The 22,162-nt window shown below is 35.8% G+C and overlaps 1 protein-coding gene across 6 annotated transcripts in view; it reads left to right on the forward strand.

The window, feature by feature from the left end:
- CEP290 (centrosomal protein 290) overlaps positions 1-22,162 on the forward strand; it is a 97,526-nt gene that overhangs the window by 34,065 nt on the left and 41,299 nt on the right. For all 6 annotated transcript variants that reach the window (XM_057486885.1, XM_057486883.1, XM_057486886.1 and 3 more), the window contains 7 exons: positions 378-551; positions 4,291-4,402; positions 13,620-13,825; positions 14,732-14,883; positions 19,237-19,348; positions 20,015-20,470; positions 21,186-21,350. In XM_057486885.1, the coding sequence (XP_057342868.1) occupies positions 378-551; positions 4,291-4,402; positions 13,620-13,825; positions 14,732-14,883; positions 19,237-19,348; positions 20,015-20,470; positions 21,186-21,350 (1,377 nt within the window). The remainder of the gene's footprint in view (positions 1-377; positions 552-4,290; positions 4,403-13,619; positions 13,826-14,731; positions 14,884-19,236; positions 19,349-20,014; positions 20,471-21,185; positions 21,351-22,162) is intronic.

A 22,162-nucleotide genomic window follows, 5' to 3' on the forward strand; every position in this document is an offset into this window, starting at 1 on the left:
GTCTAAAGGCAAGTTCTTTTTGTAGTCTTAATGGAATTTAGAAAAGCCGTCCAAATATACATTCTGAGTAATATGTTTTCTTGCCACTGTGTATTACGTTTTTCTGAAATTAACTGAATTTCATTTTACTATGACAGGAGTTATAAAAGGATTCCCTTTATTTTTTTTTTAAACATGATTTTAAATTGCCAAATAATACTATTTCTTATATGAAAGAAAATAATTATTGCAATATTTTTATTACATGAGAAATCTTTTTTTAAGTGATTCTGAATTGTGTTTTGCTTCCAGATGTATTACCTTAGCCTCCTCAAAAATAGCTAGTGCGTCACCAGAAAGAAATACCAGTTTAACTCAGTGTATCCTTATTTACATAGGAAATGGCCATTTTCAAGATTGCAGCTCTCCAAAAAGTTCTAGATAATAGTGTTCCTCTGACTGAACTAGAATTGTCCAATAAACAATACATTGAACTAACTGCAAAGTACAGGGACATCTTACAAAAAGATAATATGCTCGTGCAAAGAGCAAGTAACTTGGAACACCTAGAGGTAAGTTTGTGTAATCCTTGAATCTTGTAATATTAGCCATTCTGCTTTGATGATAACTTAACCTATAGGTACACAGTGACTTCTGGATGACTTCATCCAGGTCATCCTCCTTGGTCCACTTACATGACTTTGCTCATTCAAACCTCTTTCCCAGGCACTTGAAAAGAAAAAAAGAGCATGGAACAGATAGGATATTTTAATCTAAGGGGAAGCATCATTAAGGACCCATCCCTTTCCCTTAGCTCTGATTGCAGTGTAAATTATTCTCTCATGGTCTCTGGCTGATTGGTGTTGCTTGGGATGGATGTGACTAAGAGTGAATAAGATAATGGCTCTTCCTGGACCATGGATGAGCTCTGCAAATTTCCATCCTTTCTTACTGTAAATACAGGAAAGCAGGATGGAGCATGCTAAGACTCATTCAGTCTGTGAATGTGACCCACTGGGGCTCCCTACACTCAGTAGGCAAAACAAACTCCTGATTTGTTCATCTTCATCTTCAGAAGTAGCAGCTTACATCTTTTGCCTTACTCTCTTTTTAATCCTCTGATAGGAGTGGAATGAGATCTAGTACTGTTGGCTTAAAAACTTTTACTTTCTTAGAAGGACATATTCAGTAAAGCAAAACATATATAGCTTTCATATGTACATATAGTTTCTGAATAGCTTTCAATGACAACATTATCTGAATCATTATTTATTAATACTAAATAGAAATAATCATGGTTAGTTTGATTTATACTGTTTTTGCTAAAGAGACATGATTATGTTAATTTTATAGAATATTCTGAATATTTAGGTGTGGTAACAATTTATTTTCTTTTTTTTTCAACTTTCATGTCCTTTTCCTTTCCTCTCTAGCATTAGAAAATCCTTAAGTAAGGAATCTCCTGTAGAAAACATCAATGAGTAATTTTTAACTATCTTCTTGAAGAATATTTTTCATCTTAGAATTTTAAAAATTTTGTTTGTATGCCTTTCTCTCCTTCCCACATTTCAGTTTTAATTCTGTGTCTCTAAATAGATCTCTAAATAGGTATTTCTCTACATATCTATTAACAATGTCTTACTTTCATTCTTTATTACGTTTATTGTAGTAGCCATTACTCATATCCCTATCTACAACATTACATCCTTACTACCACCAGAATGATCATTCTAAACATGCATCTGACCATTGTCACCCTTGCTTATTAAAGTCTGTCACTTAAAGAATAAGAAGCTGAACTGCCAGCTCTCTGCAAGTGTTTTTTTTCCTCAGTATATTCTTTTATACCTGCTCTTTCCTTTGTCTTTCAAAAAGCCCTTCCCTCTCTTCCAGTTCATCTGCTTAGTGAGTTTCTTTTCCGGTTTTGATACTTTGTTCAGGCATTAGTTTTTTTTCTCTGGAGCATCATCCCTCACAGAACAAAGTCACTCTCTTGGGTCTGTATTCATCCTTAATTTTGTAACTAGTTATATAACATCGTATTATAAGTGTTTATATGTCTGCCTACCCTACCAGAATATAAGCTTCTTGATATCAGGAATCTATTTACATTCATTTTTGTGTATTTAATAGCTCTGGTTTGGCACAGAATTACAGTTAATAAATGCCTCAGAGAGAGATAAAGGTGTAAAGTCATGGTGCAAAGGTTATCAGGAAATCATTGGTGCTCTTGAGAGTAAACTTTCATGAGAATAAAGGTGATGAAAATCCAAGTTCAGAATATAAAAAATAGAGTGCATTATAAGGAAATACAAAACTGAGTGGGTGATAAAGCAATAAAAAAACTAGAAATGTAATGGTTGAAGGAAAGAGAAATAGATATAGGTTGAGGTAGAATCAAGAGGAGGATTTGTTTTATTTTATCAGTTTTTGTTTTTGTTTTTGTTTTTTAATGAAAGAGACCAGTGAAGTTGGAGGAGAGAGGGAAAGAAAATTCAGAGCTAATAGGGAGAGAATGATTAAAGATGAGAGATGAGAGTGGTAGAAGTGAGTGGCATTATTAGCATTGGGGAAGAAAACAGAATCTGGAGCAAAACCAGAATTATTCTTGACAGAGTCTCAAAGTAAAGGAAAAAAGGGTAGAAAGATATTTAAAACATTCTAAGTCCTCTTTTGTTTTCCTTCTGTGTTTTTACTGCATCTAGAAATGGGTTATAATTGTGCACATTACCAGAAAGTCACAGTTCACTTCCATATCTTGCTTTTCATTGTAACATCCCCTTTTGTAAGAATCTCATTACCCTGTTTTATTATTCTTCACAATACTTGTTACCTGGTACTGTGTTGCCCATTGGCTTGTTTTCCAACTACTTCACCAACAACTAAGTTCTAGGACAGGATTTCTTTACCACTGAAGTCCACTGCTTAGAAAACCTGATATATAGCAGGCATTCTATTTGTTAGAAGAAAGAATAAACAAGCTTTAAAATATTTTATTTATGTGCCAGCTCCTACACTGATGTGTCCAGTCTGATTTGTCAGTACTATATGGAATTACCTACTTTACAACTCATGTTTCAAGAGGATCTCAAATTTAACATATCTAAAATGAACTCCTGATATCTATTTCTCTCATAATTGTTCCTGTATCAATATATGCTACCATTGGAGTTATTTCCTAGTCATTTCTTTAGCCTGTCATTTTTGCTTCATAAATGTAATTAATTCACATGTGTCCTCTTTTCTGGTTTCACTGCTGTGACCCTAGTCCAAACCAGGTCATCACTCACCTGGACCTTACAGTATCTTCCTGACTAATTGCTGATTTCTTTATTTACTCCTTTATTTATTCTCCACATTACACCCAGAATGATTGCTTAAAATGTCTTCTTTGAAATATTTAAATGATCCCCTATTTTATATTAAACTAAATGCCAGTTCCTTATTTTGACATACAATGCCTTGCCTGGAATTGCCTCTGTTCTCTCTCCAACTTTATCTTCGGCCATTCTTCACTCTCATTTCTGCTCACATGCTCAAGCCCTATGACACTCCATACGCTTTCCTGCTTTAGAGCACCTGGGTTTACAGTGTACCAGCTCCTTCCATGACTGCTTTCTCATCATTATTGGCTCCTTCGCGTACCTTCAGTTTCAGCTTAAATGCCGCCTTTCAAGTGTTTAATACCTTCTTTAACCATGCTGTCTAGATATACCTCCTTTTATTATTCTCTGGGTCCATATTCTGTTTCTTTCTACCTTGACCGTTTTAATGATTTTGTTTGCTCACCTGTTTACTGTCTGCTGCCTTCCACAGCCTCCCCAACTCCTGTTGCATTTACATACCCACAGACACCAAACGGTGGGACTTGCAAAGGCCAGAATTTTGTCTGTTTCTTTTTACTATGAACAGGCAGAACCTGTCATGGATGGCATGCTAGGAATGTGCAGTCATAATCTGTGTGAATGAGGAAAGTAAGCACTGGTTTGGGAAGGTTGTGAAGCTGAGTGAGTACTCCAGCTTGGCCAAGAAGAGTATGACAGAAGCTAATACTCAGAAGTCTAGGGCCTCATATTGGATACAAAAGATTTTGATGATTATTTTTAAATAATATTTTTATATGTGTATGTGTGTGTATCCATATATATATATATGTTTTACCTGTGGGGGAACTTCTGATCTTGTAAAGAAACAAACAAAACCAATCTTGTGAGTTTCAGGAGATAATATATAAAGTTAGGACAATGTCACTTCTACGGTACTAGTCTTAATCACAGTGTGTTTTTTTGGTGATGTTTCTGTTCTATTCAGTGTGAAAATGGATCTCTAAAAGAACAAGTGGAGTATATAAGCAAAGAACTGGAGATTACCAAGGAAAAACTTCACACTATTGAGCAAGCCTGGGAACAAGAAACTAAGTTAGGTAAGTATGATGACTCTGATAATATAAAATAATTAAGATATAATAGTGAATATTTTTCATTTAAAGTTTATGTACCTGATGAAAATGAGGTTTTTGATAAAAATAAACTCTGCCTAACAGTTTAATTTGTCAGGCAATTGATGAATATCTTATACTAATCTCTACCAAAGTTTGGTTCTCAGTTATTTATTAAATTAGATTTACTCATGAAATTATATGCTAAAAATTTATAAGTAAGCATTAGCTATTTTGAACCATTTGATAATCAAGACTGGTGATAACTTTGAAATACCTATATTTTAATGATCGTATTCAGTTATTTTACTTATGTGTAAAGTAAAATTAGGAATATATCATTGGATATTTTTATTTATTTATTTTTTTTTTTAAGGCTCATAGATGGTTTTTACTTTTTATATTTTTTGGTATTTTCCAAGTTTTCTGCAGTGAAATACATATTTTATAACTTGAAAACTGGCATTAAATGTTTTTTTTTTTTTTTATTGAAGGGTAGTTGACACAAGGTATTACATTACATTAGTTTCAGGTGTACAACATAGTGATTCAACATTTATATACATGACAATTCTGGGTACCAGCTATCACCATACCAAGTTGTTACAATATTTTGACTATATTCCTTATGCTATACATTACATCCCGGTTACTTATTTATTTTACAATTGGAAGTGTGTATATATATATATTTTTTGTTTTGTTTTGTTTTGTTTTGTTTTTGTGGGTTTTTTTTTTGGTGAGGGCATCTCTCATATTTGTTGATCAAATGATATTTTTCATATCATATCTTAGTTCATTTTCGGGGTAGCCCAATTAGGCTTTGATCCTCTGTATAAACACAAACAGACCCTTTGCCTACACTTTTATATGCCCTTTATACTCTTGTGTAGAACTCATTGGAGGTTACCACACAGGAACTGCCCTTTTTTTTTTTGGTATAACTAATCTACACTTACATGACGAATATTATGTTTACTAGGCTCTCCCCTATACCGGATCCCCGCTATAAACCCCTTTACAGTCACTGTCCATCAGCATAGGAAAATGTTGTAGAATCCCTACTTGCCTTCTCTGTGTTGGACAGCCCTCCCTTTTCTCCTACCCCCCCATGCATGCTAATCTTAATACCCCCCTACTTCTCCCCCCCCATCCCTCCCTACGCACCCATCTTCCCCAGTCCCTTTCCCTTTGGTACCTGTTAGTCCATTCTTGAGTTCTGTGATTCTGGTGCTATTTTGTTCCTTCAGTTTTTCCTTTGTTCTTATATTCCACAGATAAGTGAAATCATTTGGTATTTCTCTTTCTCCGCTTGGCTTGTTTCACTGAGCATAATACCCTCCAGCTCCATCCATGTTGCTGCAAATGGTTGGATTTGCCCTTTTCTTATGGCTGAGTAGTATTCCATTGTGTATATGTACCACATCTTCTTTATCCATTCATCTATCGATGGACATTTAGGTTGCTTCTAATTCTTGGCTATTGTAAATAGTGCTGCGATAAACGTAGGGGTGCACTGATCTTTCTCATACTTGATTGCTGCATTCTTAGGGTAAATTCCTAGGAGTGCAATTCCTGGGTCAAATGGTAGGTCTGTTTTGAGCATTTTGATGTACCTCCATACTGCTTTCCACAATGGTTGAACTAACTTACATTCCCACCAGCAGTGTAGGAGGGTTCCCCTTTCTCCACAGCCTTGCCAACATTTGTTGTTGTTTGTCTTTTGGATGGCAGCCATCTTTACTGGAGTGAGGTGATACCTCATTGTAGTTTTAATTTGCATTTCTCTGATAATTAGCGATGTGGAGCATCTTTTCATGTGTCTGTTGGCCATCTGTATTTCTTTTTTGGAGAACTGTCTGTTCAGTTCCTCTGCCCATTTTTTAATTGGGTTATTTGTTTTTTGTTTCTTGAGGCATGTGAGCTCTTTATGTATTCTGGACGTCAAGCCTTTATCGGATGTGTCATTTTCAAATATATTCTCCCATACTGTAGGGTTCCTTTTTGTTCTATTGATGGTGTCTTTTGCTGTAAAGAAGCTTTTCAGCTTAATATAGTCCCACTTATTCATTTTTGCTGTTGTTTTCCTTGCCCGGGGAGATATGTTCAAGAAGAGGTCACTCATGTTTATGTCTAAGAGATTTTTGCCTATGTTTTCTTCCAAGAGTTTAATGCTTTCATGACTTACATTCAGGTCTTTGATCCATTTTGAATTTACTTTTGTGTTTGGGTTAGACAATAGACCAGTTTCATTCTCCTACATGTAGCTGTGCAGTTTTGCCAGCACCATCTGTTGAAGAGACTGTCATTTCCCATTGTATGTCCATGGCTCCTTTATCAAATATTAATTGACCATATATGTCTGGGTTAATGTCTGGATTCTCTAGTCTGTTCCATTGGTCTGGGCTCTGTTCTTGTGCCAGTACCAAATTGTCTTGATTACTATGGCTTTATAGTAGAGCTTGAAGTTGGGGAGTGAGATCCCCCCTACTTTATTCTTCCTTCTCAGGATTGCTTTGGCTATTCGGGGTCTTTGGTGTTTCCATATGAATCTTTGAATTATTTGTTCCAGTTCATTGAAGAATGTTGCTGGTAGTTTCATAGGGATTACATCAAATCTGTATATTACTTTGGGCAGGATGGCCATTTTGACGATATTAATTCTTCCTAGCCACGAGCATGGGATGAGTTTCCATCTGTTAGTGTCCCCTTTAATTTCTCTTAAGAGTGACTTGTAGTTTTCAGAGTATAAGTCTTTCACTTCCTTGGTTAGGTTTATTCCTAGGTATTTTATTTTTTTGATGCAGTTGTGAATGGAGTTGTTTTCCTGATTTCTCTTTCTGTTGGTTCATTGTTAGTATATAGGAAAGCCACAGATTTCTGTGTGTTGATTTTGTATCCTGCAACTTTGCTGTATTCCGATATCAGTTCTAGTAGTTTTCGAGTGGAGTCTTTAGGGTTTTTTATGTACAATGTCATGTCATCTGCAAATAGTGACAGTTTAACTTCTTTACCAATCTGGATTCCTTGTATTTCTTTGTTTTGTCTGATTGCCGTGGCTAGGACCTCCAGTACTATGTTAAATAACAGTGGAGAGAGTGGGCATCCCTGTCTAGTTCCCGATCTCAGAGGAAATGCTTTCAGCTTCTCGCTGTTCAATATAATGTTGGCTGTGGGTTTATCATAGATGGCCTTTAATATGTTGAGGTACTTGCCCTCTATTCCCATTTTGCTGAGAGTTTTTATCATGAATGGATGTTGAACTTTGTCAAATGCTTTTTCAGCATCTATGGAGATGATCATGTGGTTTTTGTCTTTCTTTTTGTTGATGTGGTGGATGATGTTGATGGAATTTCGAATGTTGTACCATCCTTGCATCCCTGGGATGAATCCCACTTGGTCATGGTGTATGATCCTTTTGATGTATTTTTGAATTCGGTTTGCTAATATTTTGTTGAGTATTTTTGCATCTACGTTCATCAGGGATATTGGTCTGTAGTTTTCTTTTTTGGTGGGGTCTTTGCCTGGTTTTGGTATTAGGGTGATGTTAGCTTCATAGAATGAGTTTGGGAGTATCCCCTCCTCCTCTATTTTTTGGAAAACTCTAAGGAGAATGGATATTATGTCTTCCCTGTATGTCTGATAAAATTCCAAGGTAAATCCATCTGGCCCGGGAGTTTTGTTCTTTGGTAGTTTTTTGATTACTGCTTCAATTTCGTTGCTGGTAATTGGTCTGTTTAGATTTTCTGTTTCTTTCTGGGTCAGTCATGGAAGGTTGTATTTTTCTAGGAAGTTGTCCATTTCTCCTAGGTTTTCCAGCTTGTTAGCATATACATTTTCATAGTATTCTATAATAATTCTTTGTATTTCTGTAGGGTCCGTCATGATTTTTCCTTTCTCGTTTCTGATACTGTTGATTTGTGTTGACTCTCTTTTCTTCTTAATAAGTCTGGCTAGAGGCTTATCTATTTTGTTTATTTTCTCGAAGAACCAGCTCTTGGTTTCATTGATTTTTGCTCTTGTTTTATTATTCTCAATTTTATTTATTTCTTCTCTGATCTTTATTATGTCCCTCCTTCTGCTGTCCTTAGGCCTCATTTGTTCTTCTTTTTCCAATTTCGATAATTGTGACATTAGATCATTCATTTGGGATTGTTCTCCCTTTTTAAAATATGCTTGGATTGCTATATACTTTCCTCTTAAGACTGCTTTTGCTGCGTCCCACAGAAGTTGGGGCTTAGTGTTGTTGTTGTCATTTGTTTCCATATATTGCTGGATCTCCATTTTGATTTGGTCATTGATCATTTTGATTTGGTCATTGATCCATTGATTATTTAGGAGCTTGTTGTTAAGCCTCCATGTGTTTGTGAGCCTCTTTGCTTTCTTTGTACAGTTTATTTCTAGTTTTATGCCTTTGTGGTCTGAAAAGTTGATTGGTAGGATTTCAATCTTTTGGAATTTTCTGAGGCTCTTTTTGTGGCCTAGTATGTGGTCTATTCTGGAGAATGTTCCATGTGCACTTGAGAAGTATGTATATCCTGTTGCTTTTTGATGTAGAGTTCTATAGATGTCTATTAGGTCCATCTGCTCTACTGTGTTGTTCAGTGCTTCTGTGTCCTTACTTATTTTCTGCCCAGTGGATCTATCCTTTGGGGTGAGTGGTGTGTTGAAGTCTCCTAGAATGAATGCATTGTAGTCTATTTCCCCCTTTAGTTCTGTTAGTATTTGTTTCACATATGCTGGTGCTCCTGTGTTGGGTGCATATATATTTAGAATGGTTATATCCTCTTGTTGAACTGAGCCCTTTATCATTATGTAGTGTCCTTCTTTATCTCTTGTTACTTTTTTTGTTTTGAAGTCTACTTTGTCTGATATTAGTACTGCAACCCCTGCTTTCTTCTCACTGTTGTTTGCTTGAAATATGTTTTTCCATCCCTTGACTTTTAGTCTGTACATGTCTTTGGGTTTGAGGTGAGTTTCTTGTAAGCAGCATATAGATGGATCTTGCTTTTTTATTCATTCAGTGACTCTATGTCTTTTGATTGGTGCATTCAGCCCATTAACATTTAGGGTGACTATTGAAAGATATGTACTTATTGCCATTGCAGGCTTTAAATTCGTGGTTACCAAAGGTTCAAGGTTAGCCTCTTTAGTATCTTACTGCCTAACTTAGCTCGCTTATTGAGCTGTTATATACACTGTCTGGAGATTCTTTTCTTCTCTCCCTTCTTATTCCTCCTCCTTGATTCTTCATATGTTGGGTATTTGTGCTGTGCTCTTTCTAGGAGTGCTCCCATCTAGAGCATTCCCTGTAAGATATTCTGTAGAGGTGGTTTGTGGGAAGCAAATTCCCTCAGCTTTTGTTTGTCTGGGAATTGTTTAATCCCACCGTCATATTTGAATGATAGTCGTGCTGGATACAGTATCCTTGGTTCAAGGCCCTTCTGTTTCATTGTATTAAATATATCATGCCATTCTCTTCTGGCCTGTAGGGTTTCTGTCGAGAAGTCTGATGTTAGCCTGATGGGTTTTCCTTTATAGGTGACCTTTTTCACTCTAGCTGCCTTTAAAACTCTTTCTTTGTCCTTGATCTTTGCCATTTTAATTATTATGTGTCTTGGTGTTGTCCTCCTTGGATCCTTTCTGTTGGGGGTTCTGTGTATTTCCGTGGTCTGTTCGATTATTTCCTCCCCCAGTTTGTGGAAGTTTTCAGCAATTATTTCTTCTAAGATACTTTCCATCTCTTTTCCTCTCTCTTCTTCTTCTGGAACCCCTATAATACGGATATTGTTCCTTTTGGATTGGTCACACAGTTATCTTAACATTGTTTCATTCCTGGAGATCCTTTTATCTCTCTCTCTGTGTCAGCTTCTATGCGTTCCTGTTCTCTGGTTTCAATTCCATCAATGGCCTCTTGCATCCTATCCATTCTGCTTATAAACCCTTCCGGAGTTTGTTTCATTTCTGTAATCTCCTTTCTGGCATCTGTGATCTCCCTCCGGACTTCATCCCATATCTCTTGCATATTTCTCTGCATCTCTGTCAGCATGTTTATGATTCTTATTTTGAATTGTCAGGAAGACTGGTTAGGTCTGTCTCCTTCTCTGGTGTTGTTTCTGTGATCTTTGTCTGCCTGTAGCTTTGCCTTTTCATGGTGATAGGAATAGTTTGCGGAGCTGGGATGAGTGACGGCTGGAAGAACTTCCCTTCTTGTTGGTTTGTGGCCCTCCTCTCCTGGGAGAACAGCGACCTCTAGTGGCTTGTGCTGCGCAGCTGCGCGCAGACAGGGCTTCTGCTTCCTGCCCGGCTGCTATGGAGTTAATCTCCGCTGTTGCTGTGGGCGTGGCCTTGTTCAGGCCTCTGCTCCAAAGTGGTGGAGTCGCATTGGAGGGGGAGCGGCCTGGAGGCTATTTATCTCCGTAAGGGGCCTCCCTGCTCCCTGCAGCCCAGGGTTTAGGGTGCCCAGAGATCCCCGGATTCCCTACCTCTGGATTAAGTGTCCTGCCCTGCCCTTTAAGACTTCCAAAAAGCACCCGCCAAAACAAAACAACGACCAAAAAAAAAACATTTAAAAAAAAAAAAAAAAAGGTGGCCGCTCGTTTTACTTTATTCTCCGGCGCCAGCCTCAGGCATCTGCTCACCGGTCTTGCTGCCCTGTTTCCCTAGTATTGGGGTCCGTATCCCTTTAAGACTTCCAAAAAGTGCTCGCCAAAACAAAACAGCAAAAAAAAAAAAAAAAAAAAAAAATTGGTCGCTCGCTTTTCTTATGTCCTCCAGCGCCTGGCCTCTGGTGCCCGCTCACTGTTCTTGCTGCTCTGTTTTCCCAGTATCCAGGGCCCTGCACTCTGGCCCGGATGGCTGGGGCTGGGTGTTCGGCAGTCCTGGGCTCCGTCTCCCTCCCGCTCTGCCTGCTCTTCTCCCGCCGGGAGCTGGGGGGAGGGGCGCTCGGCTCCCGCGGGGCCGGGGCTTGTATCTTACCCCCTTCGCGAGGCACTGGGTTCTCTCAGGTGCGGATGTGGTCTGGATATTGTCCTGTGTCCTCTGGTCTTTATTCTAGGAAGGGTTGTCTTTGTTATATTTTCATAGATATATGTGGTTTTGGGAGGAGATTTCCGCTGCTCTACTCACGCCGCCATCTTCCACCCCCTTTTCATCATTGGATATTTTTAAATTAAAAGATAATCATAGAACATCAAAAAAATTTGAAAGGAATTTGTATTGACCAACATCAAATAAATTTGCTGCTTTGGATAAGATGTTTTTACTGTTTTCCCAACCTTAGAGTTCTAATGCTTTCAAGTTTCTATTACTAAATAGAGCTGTTTTATTGGATTGGTAACTGAGACATGTAGTTTAGAGAGGCCTCACATTGGGAAGTCTAGAATAAGCTGCTATCAGCAATGCAATTTTCAATTCATTAAGTGATAAATGCGATTGCCTTGCATGTAGCTCCTACATGAAAGAAGATAATACCATTTTAAAATAAGATGTAAAAGAGAGTTTTACATACATGTTCTCTGTTCATATTAGCCCAACTCTCTTTAGTAAGTGTTGAATTCCCTAAGGAAACTCCTTAATTTTCAAATCCCTTAATCTCTCCAGTGCATGGCTTTATATCTGAAGTTTTAAAGCTTTTCTTATTTCCTGTTGCCCTTATATTGTTGCTTAAAAGTGTCACCTTACCAGCTTCTATCATCCAAGAATTGGTTGGTATCAGACTGTTGTCCTCTACCTTCTAAGAACACGCCAAACACAAGGACATACAGATGGCTGATCTTCTGCAGCCCCTGTGACATGCCTCTCTTCATTCTCAGAGTTTAGCAGAAAATAGAATGGAGGGCTTTTATGTTCCTTATATATTTATTCTCAGTGCATTTTTCTTTCTTTCATTATGGTTACCTGAATGAGTTGCTCTTCCATAATGGACTGGTTTACTATCTCAGCTTCTTTTAGTAATCGTTGCTGCTCATTATTAGATCAGTTATTCTAAAATCATATCTGGAAAGATACATACAGAACAAAATGATGTACTTCTTAAAACAGGAAGATAGCCAGTTTTTTGTTTGATTCCAAAACTTTGGAGTTCTTTGAGTAAACTCAGTTACTAAACTCAAGCTTGTAAAGCTAGAAAAATAGGGGACATTATTGGTGTTACCAGAGACTCTGTGAAGTGAATCACTGCTTGGGTCCTTAAAATAATTGACATCCCTTGACTGATTCCCTAAAAAATAAAACACTACCAAATTTTCTTTTTTCCCTCGAGCATGTCATGTCTGTTATGCAAAGCAAAAGTATTAGTTTTCTCTTTCTTCACAAAAAATGATTAAGTAACTAGTGACAATCCCATGTAATGCCTTTTCATGGAAAATTAGGAATTTTTAATTCTCTTTTCCTTTAACCACAGACTTTTATGTTTGAAGACAAGCCATACAACTCTGCATATAAGATTAGGGTGTAGTAATTGTGTGGGGGTGGGTCACGGGGAACACTGTGTAGCACAGAGAAGATAAGTAGTGACTCTGTGGCATCTTACTACACTGATGGGCAGTGACTGCAGTGGGGTATGGGGGGGACTCAATAATATGGGTGAATGTAGCAACCAAATTGTTTTTCTTGTGAAACCTTCATAGGAATATATACCTTAATGAAAAGAAAAAAGAAAAAAAGATCAGGGTGTAGTAACTAATAAAAGAATTTAAAATATTTGATATCAGATATATACAGAGGCCACATAGTACTGATGGTTAAAGAAGATTTGGTGAAACCCCTAAATCATATGGCACCAGATTTTATTTTTCAGCTTCTTCTGTGTGACTTTAAAAATAAAGTCTTTGCACTTGTATCACCCTTCTCTGTATTGCTTCTTATACAGTTTATATCCTTTCAGCTAACAAAATATTTATTTACCCTTTTAGTTACCCACATATGATACCTTCTACACTACATCTTTTACCTTGTTGTTTCAATAATACTAAGAGGAATAATTTTTATTATCATTTGATTGATGAAGAGTGTAAGTTCTGCAGAGATTGAATGGGATAGGTAGTATGCAGGCAGGCAGTAACAGAGGTAAGACTGGAGTCCAGGTCTGTCATACTTCAAAAGGCTCATCTTTTTTCCATTGGGATCAAATTTCCTCCATATATGCAATGTCTAAAATGTCTGGGATATAACTTTGATAACAAAGTATTGTTATATGTAGGTAATGAATCTAACATGGATAAGGCAAAGAAATCAATAACCAACAGCGAAATTGTGTCTATTTCAAAAAAAATCACTATGCTTGAGATGAAGGAATTAAATGAAAGGCAACGGGCTGAACATTCTCAAAAAATGTACGAACATGTGAGGACTTCATTAAAGCAAATGGAAGAACGTAATTTTGAATTGGAAACCAAATTTGCTGAGGTTTGATATTACAATTTTAATCATGCAATTATAGAGTAAAGAATTAGCATGATAGATATTGTATTATTGTAGGAGGTTTGTTTTCATCTCTGGAGTAGCATATTTATTAATGCTTGTGTTTCATGTAGTGGATACATAAAAGATGTATTTTTAAATCTGAAATATTTTAAATGAAAGCATATGTTTCTGTGAAATGAGTTATTTCTCATCAGCATTTCATTATTAGATATAATGTGCAAAAAGATATTATTTGCTTAATAATAAAATTGCCTTCCACTACCATCCATTCATTTAACAAATGTATATTGAATGTCTATTATTATACAGGGGCTGGGGTTATAGCTGAAAATAAAATAGTTGTCTCTGCTCTCAGGGACTTTATAGTGTAATAGGTTTTAGGATTTTTTTTTAATATGGTCCAAATTATTAAATGAGATGGTAATAAATATAGTTTGAAAATATTCAACAATTTATAATGAAGTAGCACCTTTAGAATTAGTATATTTTTCAAAATATATATTTCATTTTATTTTGAGTCTCTAAGTAGATATCAGTAAGATTTTATTTTCTCATTTAGATTTATTTATAGATGATATAATTGAAGTAAAATACAATGTGTTTACTGTAATACAAGCAAATTAATAATATCCAAGAGTCAGATATTATTAGATTGTGAATTGCCTAATATAAATGACTTTGGTGGTTTGGCATATAAACAGAGTTCTCATAATTTCTTCCTGACTCTTTCTCTCATTACCCTCTTCAGTCTATTCTTATACTTCACACCCACTTCAGTATCTGCACTAGCACAAAGGAAAGAAGACTGTGTTACACCAAAAGCTAAATTGAAAGGGAAATCTTGCCCAAAACTGATGTTTCTGAACATTTTTTGTTACTCTTTCTTAGCTTACCAAAATCAATTTGGAAGCACAGAAGGTGGAACAGATGTTAAGAGATGAATTAGCTGAGAGTGTGAGCAAGACAGTAAGTGACGCTGATAGGCAACGAATTCTAGAATTAGAGAAGAATGAGATGGAATTAAAAGTTGAAGTGTCAAAGTAAGTGCACGCAAACTTTCTAGTCACTTGATTAGATGTGTCTCCTCTAATTTATCTTTAAGAAACCTAATTCCAGTGGTATAGATGTAATATTCTTAGTAGAAATTAATAACTGGTTTGTTTTTATAGGAACAGGGTTAAATAATATTAAGATTAATTTTAACAGGTATAAATAAAGGAAATTATTTCTCAAGATGTCACATTTTTGGAGCCCAGGAATAGTATTGCAGAAGAAACTGAACTTGGAATCAAGACCCTATGAGGTCTAGTTCTTCAACATACTAATTATTTTTGGATGGAAAGGTGGTGGCTGCTTCATTTATTCAAACTTAAGATTCTTTACTTCATTAAATCAGTAATAGTATCACTTCTGCCTGTTTCATAAGGTTGCTATAAAAACAAGTTCAGATTTTGATTCTGTTTACATTTATTAGGAATGTACTATGTACTGTGCTAAGTATTAAATATATTAACTTATACAGTTATACTTAATAATCCTGAAGTAATATTATTTTCATTTTCATGTTGAAACAGTTTATTAGCTTATTATTTACAAAATATATGTAAATACTGTGTGTCAGGTAGATGCCATGTACTTAATTCTCCTTTGTAATTATATGTTACTAAAGTAGAAAAGTATGAGGAGGCCTGAGTTGATCCATCAAGCACAGATAACTAGTAAAAATGGGTTTATAGCTTACCCAGAAAGTTAGAGACTTTTTTTTACAATATAAAGGACTCCTTTTTTTTTTTTATCCTTCCTCTCACCTCCTGGACCTCACCTTTTGAAGTAAACTAATTTGTAAATACACTCATTCTATTATATTGTAATTAAAACTTACCTAACTGGTGATGAGTTTTTATTTTTTTTTGGTATCATTGATCTACAATTACATGAGGAACATTATGTTTACTAGACTCCCCCCATCACCAAGTCCCCCCCACAAACCCCATTACAGTCACTGTCCATCAGCATAGTAAGATGCTGTAGAATCACTACTTGTCTTTTCTGTGTTGCACAGCCCTCCCCATGCCCCCACACACATTATACATGCTAATCATAATGCCCCCTTTCTTGTTTCCCCCCCTTATCCCTCCCTTCCCACCCATCCTCCCCAGTCCCTTTTCCTTTGGTAACTATTAGTCCATTCTTGGGTTCTGTGATTCTGCTGCTGTTTTGTTCCTTCAGTTTTTTCTTTGTTCTTACACTCCACATATGAGTGAAATCATTTGGTACTTGTCTTTCTCTGCCTGGCTTATTTCACTGAGCATAATACCCTCTAGCTCCATCCATGTTGTTGCAAATGGTAGGATTTGTTTTCTTCTTATGGCTGAATAATACTCCATTGTGTATATGTACCACATCTTTTTTATCCATTCATCTACTGGTAGACACTTAGGTTGCTTCCATTTCTTGGCTATTGTAAATAGTGCTGCGATAAACATAGGGGTGCATCTGTCTTTTTCAAACTGGGCTGCTGCATTCTTAGGGTAAATTCCTAGAAGTGGAATTCCTGGGTCAAATGGTATTTCTATTTTGAGCTTTTTGAGGAACCTCCATACTGCTTTCCACAATTGTTGAACTAGTTTACATTCCCACCAGCAGTGTAGGAGGGTTCCCCTTTCTCCACAACTTCACCAACATTTGTTGTTGTCTGTCTTTTGGATTGTGTCAATCCTTACTGGTGTGAGGTGATATCTCATTGTGGTTTTAATTTGCATTTCTCTGATGACTAGCGATGTGGAGCATCTTTTCATGTGTCTGTAGGCCATCTGAATTTCTCCTTTGGAGAACTGTCTGTTCAGCTCCTCTGCCCATTTTTAATTAAATTATTTACTTTTTGTTTGTGGAGGTACATGAGCTCTTTATATATTTTGGATGTCAACCCTTTATTGGATCTGTCATATTTATGAGTATATTCTCGCATACTGTAGGATGCCTCTTTTGTTCTATTGGTGGTGTCCTTTGCTGTACAAAAGCTTTTCAGCTTGATATAGTCCCACTTGTTCATTTTTGCTTTTGTTTCCCTTGCCTGGGGAGATATGTTCATGAAGAAATTGCTTATGTTTATGTCCAAGAGATTTTTGCCTATATTTTTTTCTAAGAGTTTTATGGTTTCATGACTTACATTCATGTCTTTGATCCATTTCGAATTTACTTTTGTGTATGGGGTTAGACAATGATCCAGTTTCATTCTCTTACATGTAGCTGTCCAGTTTTGCCAACACCAGCTGTTGTAGAGGCTGTCATTTCCCCATTGTATGTCCATGGCTCCTTTATTGTTTATTTATTGACCATATACGTTTGGGTTAATATCCGGACTCTCTATTATGTTCCACTGGTCTGTGGGTCTGTTCTTGTGCCAGAACCAAATTGTCTTGATTACTGTGACTTTGTAGTAGAGCTTGAAGTTGGGAAACAAGATCCCCGCAACTTTATTCTTCCTTCTCAGGATTGCTTTGGCTATTCAGGGTCTCTTGTGGTTGCATATGAATTTTAAAACTATTTGTTCCAGTTCGTTGAAGAATGTTGTTGGTATTTTGATAGGGATTGCATTGAATCTGTAGATTGCTTTAGGCAGGATGGCCATTTTAACAATACTAATTCTTCCTAGCCAGGAACATGGGATGAGTTTCCATTTGTTAGTGTCCTCTTTAGTTTCTCTTAAGAGTGTCTTATAGTTTTCAGGATATAGGTCTTTCACTTCCTTGGTTAGGTTTATTCCTAGGTATTTTATTCTTTTTGATGCAATTGTGAATAGAATTGTTTTCCTGATTTCTCTTTCTACTAGTTCATCGTTAGTGTATAGGAAAGCAACAGATTTCTGTGTATTAATTTTGTATCCTGCAATTGCTGAATTCAGATATTAGTTCTAGTAGTTTTGGAGTGGAGTCTTTAGGGTTTTTTATATACAATGTCATATCATCTGCAAATAGTGACAGTTTGACTCCTTCTTTACCAGTCTGGATTCCTTGTATTTCTTTGTTTTGTCTGATTGCCATGGCTAGGACCTCCAGTACTATGTTGAATAACAGAAGGGAGAGTGGACATCCTTGTCTTCTTCCCGATCTTAGAGGAAAAGCTTTCAGCTTCTCACTGTTAAGTATGATGTTGGCTGTGGGTTTGTCATATATGGCCTTTATTGTGTTGAGGTACTTGCCCTCTATACCCATTTTGCTGAGAATTTTTATCATGAATGGACATTGAATTTTGTCGAATGCTTTTTCAGCATCTATGGAGATGTTCATGTGGTTTTTGTCCTTCTTTTTGTTGATGTGGTCGATGATGTTGGTGGATTTTCAAATGTTGTACCATCCTTTCATCCCTGAGTTGAATCCCACTTGGTCACAGTGTATGATCCTCTTGATGTGTTTTTTAATTCGGTTTGCTAATATTTTTTGAGTATTTTTGCATCTATGTTCATCAGGGATATTGGTCTTTAATTTTCTTTTTTGGTGGGGTCTTTGCCTGGTTTTGGTATTAGAGTGATGCTGGCGTCATAGAATGAGTTTGGAAGTATTCCCTCCTCTTCTATTTTTTGAAAACTTTAAGGAGAATGGGTATTATGTCTTCTCTGTATGTCTGATAAAATTCCGTGGTAAATCCATCTGGCCCAGGGGTTTTGCTCTTGGGTAGTTTTTTGATTACTGGTGATGAATTTTTCATCAATGTGAGGAAATCTGACTCATCTGTCACACTGAACTAAAATTATTCCAGCTCAGAAGTAAAATGCATTTTACTTTACCTGTGTAAACTTATCACAGTAGTCATATAAGAAATTTGATAACTTACCATCAAGCTCTCCCATTTTTTGGAATTCTAGTTTAAATGTATAATCTTTCTTCTTCACATTTTTGATAACTTGTAAATTAAAATAAGAAATAAAAGCATACATCCACATAGAGAATCTAGGAATTTTAAATTTCTTTAATAACTTCTTAAGTTATAAACCTACTTACTCTCTTATTCTAGCTATGCCAAACTATGATAATTAATGTCTTATGAAAAAAAGTGTGGGGGTGTTCTTTGGCCATATACATTAGAAGATGCTGCACATATCCAATTTAAGATAACGTTTTACTTTAGACCTTCCCAACATTTAATATGATATTATGAATTATGATTTTCAAGGGGGAAGGATGTTGGAAATGGAGGTTTTTTTTTCAGACCACTTGGTAACCTCTCATAGAATTGTTTCATGAAAACAGTTTAGAAAACTTGACTTTGGTATTTCATACAGAGAAGAGGTATTGGAAACTAATGGCTTTTCCAAAGGTCTAGAAATTTGAAATTCTGGTATTTACTTAGAGAATGTAACTTAATCATTCAGGAAATATCTTATCACTTTGTAGACTGAGAGAGATTTCTGATATTGCCAAAAGGCAAGTTGACATTTTGAATGCACAACAGCAATCCAGGGAAAAGGAAGTAGAGTCCATCAGAATGCAACTGTCAGACTACCAGGTGTGTACAGTGTTGGCTCTTCTACTCAGATTTGTTCCTTTTTCCTGAATTTACATTCGTTATTGGAGTGATTTTATACCTTCAGTCAGAGGATATATCAAATAGAAGCTCCTGTTCTTACTGATTGTATAACCTGGTTTGAAAAACTTTTTAATTTGAAATATCATTAAGTACTCCTTAATTTGAAATGCCATGAAATTTCATAACACAGAAAAAGCATTTAAATGCCCACAAAATGCATTGTGCTGGCCGCTCATCAAAGTTAAAGTTAGGGAGGGGAAATACCAAATCTCTCATAGCAGTATTTTCTCTTGTATTTATATGTAGCTTTTCGAACATCATCACATTATACATTTATTTAGGATAAAAAAAAAATGTCCATACCAGTCTAATACCGGAATTGTTTTTAACATATGGGAGTTAAAAAAAAAAAGAACAGTGGTATTGCAACTGTTAATTAATTAGATGCCAGATTTGGATTTAAAATGTTTGATTCTGATTCTTTCTTTTATAAATTTTTGATAATTTATATTAAAGCAAGGCTAGATTTTTGTAGTCTCTCAAGTACCACACTTTAAGATTTTATTTAGTAAGTTGTGATTTTAAATCCATGATAAATTTCACTGGAAAAACTTGAAACTTACCACAAATATATGTTTATATTAGGCACAGTCTGATGAAAAGTTGCTGATTGCCAAGTTGCACCAACACATTGTCTCTCTTCAAGTGAGCGAAGCTACTGCTCTTGGTAAGTTGGAGTCAGTCACATCCAAACTGCAGAAGGTGGAGGCCTATAATTTGCGCTTAGAGCAGAAACTTGATGAGAAAGAACAGGCTCTCTGTTACGCCCGTTCCGAGGGGAGAAACAGAGCAAAACATCTGCGCCAAACAATTCAGTCTCTACGACGACAGTTCAGTGGAGCCTTACCCTTGGCACAACAGGAGAAGTTCTCTAAAACAATGATTCAGTTACAAAATGACAAACTTAAGATAATGCAAGAAATGAAAAGTTCTCAGCAAGAACATAGAAATATGGAGAACAAAGCCATGGAAATGGAATTAAAATTAAAGGGGCTGGAAGAGTTAATAAGCACTTTAAAGGACGCCAGGGGAGCCCAGAAGGTAAAACATTGTTTTAGTTCAGTATTTCCAAAAGAGTTGTGTAATAATTTTAAGTTCTTAACATGTGCCTATATGAAAAATACTTAATATGCAATAAAAATTCCATTATAATTTATTAATTTAGATTCTTGAAATTAGGAGTATTGATGATTTGTATGCCTATTTATAAAAATAAAATAAGATTCTTCTAAGCAATAATTTTAGTAGAAATGCTTAGATTTTGTAATATCAAAAAATTTTAAATACTGTATATATTTATTAAATACTAATTATAATTATTCATAAACATTATAATAGTCATCAGTTGAATTCCACCCTTCATAATAAGATTACCCTTCATAATCTGTTCAAAATTATTTATAAGTAATAGGCCCACAGTTATTTTTTAGTATAATTTAATTTTGCCCTCATTTGGTCAGAGGTAAGTGGAAAAGTTACATATTTACGTAAGTACCCAATACATAGATGAAAGTAAATAAATAAATGAAAGTGAAGTTTAGTCATCTCCATTCCAACATAAGGATGTTTTATGCTAAGCTGCCACATGCTCTTAGAAAAGTCTATGAAATTTCTAAATGAACTGCCATGTGGCTCAATTAAGGACAGTTTTATTTCTTTATTATAGAATATCCATTAATTTCAATTTAAATCATTTTAATCGATACAGATATATATGTAGTATTTACATTTGTATATGTAATTTATAAATCTTTAGGTAATCAACTGGCATATGAAAATAGAAGAACTTCGTCTTCAAGAGCTTAAACTAAATCGAGAATTAGTCAAGGATAAAGAAGAAATAAAATATTTGAATAATATAATTTCTGAATATGACCATACAATCAGCAGTCTAGAGGAAGAAATTGTACAGCAGAACAAGGTTTCATTTTATATTTATTTTGGTGTTTTGTTGCTAAGATTTTAAACATAAGAGCATCATAGTTAAAGATAACTATGTTATTCTCCTTAGTGAATATATTTCCCATTATTATTGTGTTTAAAATATTGTTTCCTATTTTCCAAAGCATTCTAAAATTGCATAGCTATGTTGTAATAGTAGTATTAAACTTAAAAGGAATAATGCCAAATTTATTTGGTAAGTTAATTTTTATTTCATTATTAGTTATTTGCCTTCTTCCAGTTACAAGTTACTACTGGCTCTCACTGATGGAGCAGGAGATGGCAGCTCGGTGTAGCATGAAGTCCATAGGCTTTGGAGGCAGATGAAATTCACTAAGCATGACTGCTTGTCTTAGAAATTTTGTTATTCCTTCTCTGAGAGTTAAGGAGGCAAATAACTAATACTGAGATACCTGTATTTATGCTCACACTGCCTTCACGTCTTAGCTCAAATGTCTTACTTACCACAGAGACAGACCTTCATTAGCCACCAAGTGTATTGCTTACTTGTATACTACATACAGGCAAATCCTACCATCAGGATTCCCCTTATCTAGCTTCATTTTTCTCTATAGCACTCATCACCCTCTGACATATTACATACTTAGTCATTTATTTACTGTTTACCCCACACTAGTATATATGTTCCATGGTGAAAAGGATTTGGTTTTGTTCATTGCTTTGTTTTTATTGCCTAGAATAATGCTTGGCACATGGTACATGTCATTAAATATGTTCTGGATGGGTACGTGGATGGACTGACAGTCTGACTCCACATGTGCCTATTTCTGT

Source organism: Manis pentadactyla, chromosome 10 (genome assembly GCF_030020395.1).
Source record: "Manis pentadactyla isolate mManPen7 chromosome 10, mManPen7.hap1, whole genome shotgun sequence".
In the NCBI taxonomy this organism is placed as follows: Eukaryota; Metazoa; Chordata; class Mammalia; order Pholidota; family Manidae; genus Manis; species Manis pentadactyla.